The 12,849-nt window shown below is 35.2% G+C and overlaps 1 protein-coding gene across 1 annotated transcript; it reads right to left on the reverse strand.

The window, feature by feature from the left end:
• Positions 1-221: 221 nt before the first annotated feature.
• LOC145046050 (uncharacterized) lies at positions 222-1,073 on the reverse strand. The gene has a single exon (XM_078994338.1). It carries the CDS (start codon positions 1,071-1,073, stop codon positions 222-224), a length of 852 nt encoding a protein of 283 aa, XP_078850464.1.
• Between the last annotated feature and the right edge of the window lie 11,776 nt (positions 1,074-12,849).

Here is a 12,849-nt window from a genome sequence, read left to right on the forward strand (position 1 = left end):
TAAACAACTTAAATCATAACATCTAAAGCCACAAATACTAATTAATTGCATCCATGCATCACTGTGATACCCAAAGTTATTCCATGCAAACTCAAAACCAAAATAATCAAGACCTCACTAATAACAACCATAACAACCTGTGACGTAAACCAAAACTTGACCCATGACCCATCCAATAAATGAACTCCAACATTCACCCCCTTAATCGTTTATTTCGTTGTTCACAGCAGTGTTGGTTCATCATCCTCACACCGATTCAAGTTGAGCTCATCCTTTTTCTCCCACATTGGACACTCCGAAATGTAATGCCCGAACTCATTACATTTGTAGCATTTCACGTGACTCTTGTCCCATTGTACTCGACCATCTCCTCGACTTTTCCCGGACACCCGACCTCCACCTTGGCCACGCCTATAGTCTTCCCGATTCGAGTTTCCACAACCACAATGCTCACACCTATGCTCTTTTTCTTTTGCATTTTCAGCCGAATTTGCAAATAAAAGCTGATTTTGCTCGGGTTGGATCTCCTCAACTTTGATCCTTTCTTCATAAGCTTTAAGTCGGCCCACAACATCATAATAACTGATGGTCTTCAAGTCTACAACCTGTTCTATAGAAGCTACCATATGAATGAAACGTTTCGGTAACCCGTTAAGAAATTTCTTAACCAATTTTGTTTCTTCCATAACCGATCCAAGTGAGGCGGCTCGAGAAGCATATTCAGACAACTCATTAGCAAAGTTATCTATCACCTCTTGGTCCTTCATCTTCATATTTTCAAACTCTCCCATTAGAGTTTGAAGTCTCACCTCCCGGATTCGATCCGAACCCAAATGACGAGTTTTGGGAACCTCCCACATCTCCTTTGCGGTTGTGAGATTCCCTATTAATAGTGTCTGCTCCTCGGGTATGGCATGGAACAAAAGTGCAATTGCTATGTTATTCTTCTTGGCATCCCCATTGACTCCCGGATCGATTGCCTCCCACACCCCATGAACATTGAAGATGGCCCGCATTCTCATAGCCCATACTGTGTAATTTGTTGATGACAATACCGGACATTGAAGAGTCATGGTGTTGCTCTCCTTGACAACAGCCGTTGTTTGATCCTTCGGTGGAGCCACTCTTGCGATTTACTACACTACCAATGTTATATAATCAACTAAAAAACCCACTGCTTGAAAGAGCTACCTGCAAACACCTTTTTCTGCCTTTCACCTACTGTTTTTCACCCTTTGATTAACACCTTCTGGTTTCTCTTGATCCTCCTATGTTGTTCTTCGATCAAACTGGGTTAACAAGCCCGCTGATTTTGGCCGGAATCACGACTCGTCTCCGCTACCCTTTTGATCCCTAGAGCAGAAAAGAAAACAACGTACTAATCTGAAATTAGCCCCTCTTCAATCTATCTCCGCTCTGATACCAAATCTTGGTTCAGGCTCCACAAAACACACACACACACACGCAACACACTGGTCACGTAAATATGAAGACAGGGAAAAAAAGCTTTTTCTAGAGCGATAAATTAAATGAGCTTTGAAAAGTAAAAACCAAAACTCACAGTTTATTCATGGGGAAAAGAGGCTATATATAGCCTTACAGAATTACCAACGTGGAAACAAAAATGAAAATAACAAAATACTTGGTCTATCCTAAAAAACAGCTAAGTGGGTGACTTCTTCTAATACCCAACGTGTACAACTCTAACAACTCTAACGTACACTTTGTGAATCAGTCAAATCCACTACCCACTCTTCGTTATTCAACCTTCAACTAAAACAACTTAAATCATAACATCTAAAGCCACAAATACTAATTAATTGCAGCCATGCATCACTGTGATACCCAAAGTTATTCCATGCAAACTCAAAACCAAAATAATCAAGACCTCACTAATAACAACCATAACAACCTGTGACTTAAACCAAAACTTGACCCATGAACCATCCAATAAACGATTACTCCAACACTGGTTCAGTTGGTTATCACTTGTTGAGTGGTGGTACAACACGGACTTTCACTTATCTCTTGGTATGACCCTGTTTCAGGCTCTCTATGGGTTCCATCCTCCCATACACATTCCACACGAGACACGGGTAGCTGCACTGGATGATCATATGCAGGAACGTCAACGTCTCATGAGCCTCTTGAAACAATCCTTGCATAAAGCTCGCAATCGGATGAAGTAATTTGCAGACCAACGATCATTTGTAGTTGGTTCTTGGGTATTTTTGAAGGTGCAACCCTACTGCCAGCAAACAATCCGTTCCTTTCACCAGGGAAAGCTCTCTCCTAAATACTATGGTCCATTTCTAATTGTGGAGAAGGTTGGTCAGGTTGCTTATCGGCTCGATTTACCATCCAATGTGTTGATCCATCCCACCTTTCATGTTTCCCTGCTGAAACAAGCAGCTGACCCGCCTACCACGGTTATTCTGCTGCCAACTGACTCACGCTTCTTGCTGCAACCACACCGCATCCCTGATAGGAAGCTGGTGAAAAGACACAACCGAGCCGCTGTTAAGTACCTGATCCATTGGAAGAACATTCCCATCTAAGATGCTACGTGGGAATTTGCTGATGAGTTCACCTTACGCTTTCCAGATTTCACACCTTGAGGTCAAGGTGTTTGTTATGGGGAGGGTATTGTTATGATAATTTATTTGGAAAGGTCATTATCGTCATTTTAGTATTTTTTAATGTTGTTTATTTCAGTTGTACTTAACCCCCGACATCAGGAGATCGTGGGTAGTTTCCTCAATTTCTGCTCCTTTGTAATGTATTCGTTTTCTTCTTACCAGTTATGCAATGAAATAGACCTTTCCTCCTCTCTGTTTCTCTATCTCTTTTATTGCATCTTAGATACCTTGACAGGAACTTTGGTGTTGTATATTTCCAGATCTATGGAGATTAAAGAATTGATATGTTTCTGAAATCGTAGTTCATAGTTATCTAGTTGTGCACTTAATAATTGCATTGATTTTGAATTGTATGATGTTGCTGTAGTTGCCAAGTATAGGGATCAACCCACAGGTCATTATATTTACCAATGTAACGATGGAGTCAGATAAGTTTATATGTGTTCGTGAAACATCATCTCAAAATAGTTTGGTGATCATCGATTGATTTCATCCTACTAATTTTAAATTCAAATTTGTAGCACTAATTCAATTTTGAACATTTCTATGGAACGATTTTGGATATATAAGTTCTTCCATTTTGAAAGATTTCAATGCTTTAAATATTTGTGTTTGACCTTTTCAATTTCAAGTTTTGTTCCACAATTTGGTTTAATTTTATCATTTGTTGTGGTGAAATTTTATGTATTTATGTACAAAGATGGAATTTGCATACATTCATGCTTCAAATGTTCTTATTATATTACACTTCATGTAGATATAAGGTATCGGAAGCATATCATACTTACTTTTGACTGATACTATACATATCCAAGCTTCTCATCAATGATAACATATTTATTATTCTCAAATTATAAAATGTGCAAGGAAAAGGTGGCATTTGGATCTTTTAAGGTAACAACTTTATTCATTGGAAAAGTTATGTTGATCATTATTCTCTGTCATTGTTAATAGAAAATGTAGGTGAAGTTGGCTCAATGCCTCAATCGAAGCTCACTAGAGACTATGATGGCCACAATGTTGTCATATCCGAAGGGTTGTCGCTGAAAGAAATGTAAAATTTGCTCGAACAGGTCAATTATTGATTTTAGATTCTTTATGTGTATGTTGTTTCAGGTTTTGCAAAACAATATGGGTCAATTAAGTTTATTTGATAAAGTAATTATGGAATCAAATTATATTCACTGAATTTTCTAGTAAATTTTATGCGTAGGTAAAAAATATTTATCACTGTCAGTTATTGGTTTTAGATTCTTTTTGTGTATGTTGTTTCAAGTTTTGCAAAACAATATGGGTTAAGTAAGCTTATTTGATAGAGTAATCATGGAATTAAATTATATCCTCAGAATTTCCAAGTAGATTTTATGGGTAGGTAAAAAATAATTATGTGATAAATTATCGGTTGGAGAAAGGTGTGCCCAGTATTTGATAATAATATATATGAAAACAAACTTGATGGAGATGGTTTCTTGATTTGAAGAGAAATTCTCATCTCCATTTTGTTGTATATGTTAAAAAAATTGTTATCCTCATCCTCATTTTTATGGTTTTAGAATCTATAGTGTTGCCTTTATCCTTTTATGGTTGTGGTTGTTCAAAAGGGTTTTTTTGTTAACTTCATACTTATATTAGTTGATAAATTCTTCTATTTGGTAAAGACAAATATGAAATGTTAATTATTTTATCTTTTAATTTTCTGCAAATACGTCCCTTTTGTGGCTAAGTCGATGAATATACACATATAGTTAATGGTGAAAGATTGGATTTTTTTTTAAACAGTTTTCATCCGGTAAGATTTCCTTTTTTTCCATTTGAATGTATATCTTAAACACAGTTTTATGTTGATCAGTAGTCTAATTGATAGATGAATCATTACATATTTACTTTTCCATGGTTGATATAATTTCTAAGAGCCTATTACTTTGTTACTTATTATTTCCATGGATATACATATATAAGCGAATGTATACGTATTTGTTGGATTTTTGTGGTATTTGTATACTTGCTGTTGTATATAAACCCATCACATTGATTATCATGTTGTTCAGGTAAATTAGCAATAATTCTATAATGTATAGCATGCATATTTTGTGTCCAGAATCTTCTTTTATGCCCCTTTTTGTGCTAACATTCATAAACTTATTCATATTATACTTTTTTGGAACCAAATTTTAGTCTAAGGTGCGTTGTAATGGTGAAAATGAACGGAAAAGTGTTTTTTTTTTTTTAGTAGTAGTAGTAGTAGTTAATTAAAAGAAATAGTTGGAAAATACAAATTGTTAAACGTTATATTTTTAGATATAGTTAAGTTTGTTTTTCTTGTCTTAATTTATGTAGTTATGATTGTTTATTTTACACTTTTTTCCCATTCTATAGGAGTTTGTAGTTGATACTCTATCAGCATCAAGTATGCCTTCATATTAGTTTTTGAGTAAAAATTTTAAAAATCGTTGTCATTTGGTAACCAACATGTATACTAGACATAAGACTTTTGTTATAACTTGTGAGAATCACATTTTTTTGTATGAGTCACCTAAAATTCTTAGTTATTCAGTTTACATGCATGTCATTAAACATTAGTAGGTATACTGTTATTAAGGTGGATAATGAAATCTATTGTCTATCTATTATAAAAAAAATAGGGCCTGTCCAAGTCGGTTTTGAGGTGAAATTGAACCCAAATTGGTAATTTCCTTTTGGGTTTTGAAACCCATTGCGTTCGCTTTTTGAATGGGTTCGGTTTTTTGGTTCATTGGTCGGTTTCTTCGGTTTTTTGGTTCAACTTATGGGTTGATGGATTATAATATCTTTTATTATTATCTGTAATAAAATCTTATTGTTAGTTTTCATCTGTAATTTATTATATTTTTTCATATATGTTTATTTCAAAAACTTAATTTTCTGATTTTCCATATACGAATTTTACTTTACTTTATTTATTGTGGTTGTTTTTGAATAGTCAATTTAACATTTCATTAAGCAATATCATTATTTTTTTATTAATTCAGAAAACAAAAACTCATATATCTTGAAAAATAATTTTATATATTTATCTAAATCAATGATTATAATTTTTTATAAATAAAAAACATAAATCCTTTAATTAATAACCTATTTAAAACAATCTATTAATAATTATGAGTTTTTACCGTAAAAATATAATTATTTTTATTACCGTTGTTTACACGGACTATAACCTAGTAAGATATATATTAAAATAAAATAAATAAGATATATATTAAAAGACCATGATTAGCAAAAAGCTAAAAGCATGTCAAAAATACAAAACAAAAGGTGGAAGCGGGAAACTTAAGCCTGAAAATTGTGTACTCTGATTTTGACCTAAATTTGCTTCATTACACAACAAAAGAATTGCAGAATAATACCATCTTTTCTTCACTGGTCCTCCGTTCTCACTCGATGACATATTTCCTGGTAGCCAGTTGACTCCAAACGGAGTCACAGTAAAAAAAAAGTAGGACTCCTGGTGGTTAACTATTTCCCAGTTGCCGGCGTTGCCTGATTGCACTACTAGAAAGTTGACTTTCAGCTACGGATTTAGAGAGGGATCTATTATGTAGCAAAATTTTGGCTTATAGAGAGGGAATTACGAGAGATCTGCGATGGTTTAAACAAGTATTTTATTTATTCAACATATAGCGTATTAGAGAGGGTTTAGCGAGGGATAAGTTATGGATCTTACAAGTCTTTATCGACGCGCCTTTATTCCTCGGTAATCGGTGGAAAACGAAGGCATTTGGCGAGGGTTCAACGAGGGAAAAAAAATCATCGACTTGTTGCCATCTGGTATGTATTTAGCGATAGAAGGCCGAGGGAGCATACACACGCTATGTTTTTTTAATTGAAGATCTCTCGCTGAAATTGACGAATCCAAGTCCAGTTTCACGAAGTTTGTGTAAGTCTCCTTCCTTCCCAAATCTGCTTTATCACTCGAATTGAACGCGAAGTTTGTGTAAGTTTGACTCTCGAGTTGCAGCTTAACCTAATCTCACCATCTCCGTTCAAACAGATGACGACACCATGGACCATTGCAGCTTCCGATTCCCGCAGCCTATTCTTCCTTAACTTCTGATTCAGGTAAACCTCTTGATTTTATTTGCTTTAGTCATATATTAGGTTAGGTTTGGTTCAATTGCACAATATATTATGTTAGGGTTTAATTTCTCCGTTTTTTTTCCTTTTACAATCGTCATTCCTCTTATATTGATTGCGTTAGGGTTTAATTTCTTACTCTTTGCTACTGATCGGCTCAAATATGTAAAGTCTGTAGCCTGAACAATACACATATCGGGGTTTAATTTCTTACTCTTTACAGTCGTCATTCCTCTTATTAGCCATAAATCCTGTTTTCAATCTTATTAGAATAGATACTTAGATAATTGGTTGCTTTAGTCCTATATAAGCCTGGTAGCATAAGTTTTGTGCATCAAAGCCTCACCCTGAAGCTCTCCTGTCATCTTTGTACATGCATCCATATGCTCTGCAGCAAGCCCAACAACACCAGTTTCTTAGGCAATCATTGTTTGAATGGAGAAGGTTCATCACCTATCTCATAGTTATAGGATGAACTGCTTCATCAAAAAAGTAAGTTATAAACTTGGAGGAGGCAATCTTATGCCATTGTTCAAGAAGCTATTTTATGTAATGGTCACTACTAGATCAATTAGCATTTCAAGCAACATGCTTCTAACATTAATGTGTTTCCCCATTGATTCTCTTAAAATCTCATTTCTTCATGTTAGCTCTGGTGGATCAAAAGTCATGATCACTAACTTTTTCTAACACTGGAACTTCAACATCACCCCTGTGAAGTGTAACTAACAGATGCAGGAACTGTGGGTGTATGTGTATGTGTATGTGCATGGACAACCATACCCTTTTCAGGTTCCTTTAGTCAACAAACACCCTTTGACTTTCTTTCTGGGTGTGTGGGTATCAACATGCTTTGCATATTCTTGTAATTTTATTATATTTGTTTTTTTTGTTAAGTTAATACCCTTTGCCCTCTCCATTTCAACCTCTTTCTGAGCTTTCTTCTTATCTAGTTTAGCCTGTTTATAGTTTTCTTCATGAACTTTTCTAAACAACCTCACAAAGTTCAAAAGTTGTAAATTTCTTAATTACAGTCTCGAGTAAGATCTTCAACTTGTGACTATATCCAGTCAAAGTCACCTGAATCATTAATAAAAACAAGTTCACAAGTAAAGAGTAAGTGTCAAGAGACAAGATATTAATAGTAATAGTAATTGTTATAAAAAAAAAACAAGTTTTACAATATTAATCAATTTCAACAAATATGTATAGCTGTCCAGATTAAGTGCTTAACCTATTAAGGTCATTAAGTCAAAAAGAAATAACCCCTAAAATAAAATACTAAAACTATAGTGAGAAATGGCATAATACAGACCAGCATTTATATATATAAATAAAGTTGTGTGAGAGTAGAATAAGAATAGAATAGATTTATTTATTTAATTAATTACCTGGTGAGGATTCCTATCAAGAAGCAGCATCATAGTAGTAACCAGATGCTCTTGTTGCCCATTAGATTGTTTCTTTGTGTAGAATAATACACCAGACTTTATCTTTTTTCTGTATTTGGATCTGTGTTTTATGTATGTTAGTTGTAACAAAGTGTCTAACATTCAGGCTTTATGTTTAGGGAATTTTTACATATGAGAGGCAGCTGAAGGACAAATCAGTAAAAAAATCTTTACCAACATTCAAATATAAAGATTTCTAACTATTCCAACTATACTCAATCTTCATGTTAAGCAATGTTTTCTAATATAGATCATTGAATTGAATTTGTCTTAAGATAAGGCAGCTAAGTAGAATAAGACAGTAGATTGTGTGTATCCAATAGATACAATGATTAGGAACCTTAATTGTCTACTAATTTCCTGACTAGAAGCTGTAATCCTTAATTTATGGTAATTCTGGAAGGAGAGATATAGTCACCTGGCTTGAAGAAGATAGATATGCCAAAATCAATAGCTTTCTCAGGACCCTTAGATTTCTCAGATCCCTTATCACATATCATAAATAATGGATTTTTCATCTTCTTCTTAACTCATTTCTTACTGAACTCATTCAACGATTTCATATATGATCATGTGGGTAATAGATTAAAGATATTAATAATCAAATGGAAGAGACAACTAGCATATGATCCCTTCAACCTTTAAAATAAATAGAAAAAAGTAATTCACTGTCAAAACCATGTTTTCAATTTGTATCAAATCTATACATAAGCTTAGAAATAAGCAAGACACTTTTGGTCCCTATAGTTCTAGTTTTCCATAATTATCTTTTTGGTGATGCTTTTAATAAAAATAAGTATTTCATATAGTATAACTGTAGTTTCCAAGGATGCTTTTAGTAATGTGGATATGATTGCATTATCTAATTTCTAAATAATAGTTATATATTTGTTTGTAGCTAGTCATTATGTCAACACGTAGTGATAGAGATTGGATGTACAAAAGGTTAGATCATGGGTATCTTAGCACAGCATATCATGCATCCGTCAAAGGATTTTTGGATGTTACTTTTTCTAATGAAGCAACTGTTGATGGGGATTATATTAGATGTCCTTGTTTTAAATGCAAGAACATGTATTATAAAACAAGAGGTGATGTAGAGCTTCACTTGTTACAAAACGGTTTCACTCCTAATTACACAACTTGGTGGGCACATGGTGAAAGAAATACGATATCTCAGCATGAGGAAGCATCTTCTAATCCGATGCAGGATCCGATGGAAGATGATGATGATGATGATGATGATGTTAATGGGTGTACACAAATGTTGATGGATGTAATGGAGGAACTCCCGAATCCAAATGCTAAGGGGTTCTATGATATGTTGGAAGACGCTGATGAACCTTTGTGGGATGGATGTGAAAATTATTCAAAATTACAAGCTGCAACAGAGTTGTTGCATTGGAAGTCAGAATACAATATATCTGAGGCTGCTTATGATCACATACTTCCTATAATTAAGCGGATGCTACCCAAAGGTGAGAAACTAGTTGAGAACTTCTATGAGACGAAGAAGCTTTTGAAAATAATTAGACTCCCAGAAAAAAAAGATCCATGCTTGCAAAAACCATTGCATGATATTCTATGGGGCAGATTCTGATTTGACTAAGTGTCGAGTGTGTGATCATGATCGGTACAAGAGTGGCAAACTGCCTTATTTGGTTATGAGGTACTTGCCAATTGCTCCTAGACTCCAAAGGTTGTATTTAACAAAAAAGACGGCAAAGCAAATGACATGGCACTATGAACATCAAACGGAACCGGGTTTGATGGTCCATCCAAGTGATGGTGAGGCTTGGAAGCATTTCGACTCAATGCATCAAGAGTTTTCAAGTGAACCACGGAATGTTCGCCTTGGGCTATGCACCGATGGGTTCAGTCCAAATAACTCAAATACAACCCCGTATTCATGTTGGCTTGTTTTCCTTTCAATTTATAACTTGCCTCCTTGGATGTGCTTAAAAGAACCATATGTTCAATTAAGCATAGTTATTCCTGGAAAAAAGAGCCCAGGTCAAAATATAGATGTGTTTCTCAGGCCGCTAATTGACGAGTTAAAGATGCTATATACAGACGGTGTTGTCACTTATGATGCTTCGACTAAATGCAATTTCACAATGAAAGCTATACTTCTTTGGACAGTTAGTGACTTTCCTGCTTATGCAATGTTATCGGGATGGAGCACACATGGCAAGTTAGCATGTCCGTATTGTATGGGTGAGTCGGGGTCGTTTCGGTTACACCATGGTAGTAAACCATGTTGGTTTGACTGCCATCGAAAGTTTTTACCTGAACAACACACATATCGGGGTGACAAAACAGGATTTCTGGCTAATAAGGTTGAGCGATCTAGCCCCCCACCAATATTAACCGGTGATCAGATTTGGGAGCAAGTACGACACTTTCCAACTGTTTATGAAGGCAAACCTTTTAGAGCGAAGAATGCAAAATTGCCTGGTTTTGGGATTACTCATAATTGGGTTAAGAGGAGCATCTTTTGGGAGCTACCATATTGGCGGAAGTTGTTAATACGACACAACCTTGATCCCATGCACATTGAGACAAATGTGTTTGAAAATCTTTTCAACACCGTGATGGACACTCCGAAAAGCAAAGACAACATGAATGCAAGAAAAGATATAGAAATGTATTGTAATCGAGTGCAATGGCATACATGGAAGAAGGGAAATAAGGATATGAAAAATAGAGCATCGTTTTCTTTGAGCAAAGAACAAGTAGCTAAAATATGCCAATGGTTGATTAAACTTAAATTCCCGGACGGATACGCCTCAAACTTGGGGGGGGGGGGTGCGTTAATGTAGATGATAATAGCTTTTACAAATTCAAGAGTCACGAGTGCCATGTATTTCTTCAAAGATTGTTGCCTATTTCTCTAAGAGGTTGGTGCCAAACTCAACATGGGATGCAATTACAGAGTTGTGTACATTCTTTCGTGTAATATGTTCAAGGGTGTTACGCGTAGATGACTTACAACGGTTGCAAACTAGTATTGTTGAAACCATTTGCAAGTTAGAAAAAAGTATTTCCACCTGTATTCTTTGATTCAATGGAGCATCTTGTTATCCACTTAGCTCGAGAAGCTATGCTTGGTGGTCCGGTTCAATATAGGTGGATGTATCTTTATGAAAGGTATATTTTTTACCATACAAAATATTCTACCATAAAACCTATGGAATTTCTAATAAGTCTTTTCCAACATCTTTTTAGGAAATTGGGATCAATGAAAAGAAAGATAAAAAACCATGCAAAGGTTGAGGGGTCCATTGTTGAGGCTTACATGATTGGAGAAATATCGACTTTTTGCTCACAATACTTTTTGCCTACAATTGAAACCCGGTTGAATCGTGAGTCGCGTAATTTTGCCCCAGACATTCCTAGTTATACCATGGTCGACTCTCGATTAAGCATTTTCAAAGTTCCATCTCGAAGATTAGTCGAAAAAAGTGGTCAACGGAGGCCTTTGACAGATGATGAGATGCATATTGCTCATAATTACATCTTGATCAATTGTGTTGAGGTTCTACCTTTTTTAAGGTATGTCAAGTTATCTATTTTTCCTTGATTTCGTGAAACTCTAAAATTTTTGTTATTTTTTAAGGTTGTTTGAAAATTATGTGATCCAAAGCCAACCTGATATGGATGGTGGAGCATTTGAAAGGTTTAGGGATCAACATTTTGCTAAGTGGTTTAAAGATCATGTGAGTATGATACGAGAAAATTTTGTATTACCAAAGTGTCTTCCCCTGTGAATTAGTTAACAAATGAATTTATCAATGTAGGTTTTTCAACAATCAAATTATATCAATCAACATTTGAAATGCCTTGCACGAGGACCATTACGACATGTTAGGTCCTATAAAGGATACTTTGTCAATGGTTACAAGTTTCATACTGAAAAATATGGTGATGGACGGGTCACACACAATAGTGGTGTATGTGTAAGAGGTACTTGTTACAATGAGACTGAGTGTGACTATTATGGGTTGTTGGATGAGGTCTTGGAAGTAGAATATCAAGGCATAGGGCGTTGTGTCGTAGTATTGTTCAAGTGTACATGGTTTAACCCTACTGAAGGGGTACGTGTGGATCGAAAGCATAATTTGGTTGATATTAAATACAAATCAAGGCTAAGAAATGAAGATCCGTTTATCCTAGCGTCACAAGCAGAACAAGTGTATTATGCACCATATCCTGCAATGAAGGATTTGAAAGATTGGTGGGCTGTCGTCAAGACGAAACCAAGGGGTGTATATGATCTACGACAATGTGTTACTGAAGAAGATGATGATGAGGATGAAGAGGACCAATTCTTTCAAGAAAGTGAAGCGACTTTACCTTCTACAAGTAGCGGTGCAAATGAGGTGGCAGGACCCCTTTCTCATGTAATTGAAAGAGAAATAGAAGAAGTTAATGACAATGACATTGAGAGAGAAGAGGATGAAGAAGTTGATGATAACTTGGATGATTCATCCGAAGATGATATTGAAGATGAAAACATATGTGATGATAATTCTGATGATGAGTAATTACTAAAAATGTAGAATGAAACAATGTACTTGGAACTATATATTTTGCCTAATGGACCTTATAAATAACTTTTTAGCTAAAATGATCGTTTTCTTTTT

Source organism: Lactuca saligna, chromosome 5, assembly GCF_052625555.1.
Source record: "Lactuca saligna cultivar CGN05327 chromosome 5, ASM5262555v1, whole genome shotgun sequence".
Taxonomy (NCBI): domain Eukaryota; kingdom Viridiplantae; phylum Streptophyta; class Magnoliopsida; order Asterales; family Asteraceae; genus Lactuca; species Lactuca saligna.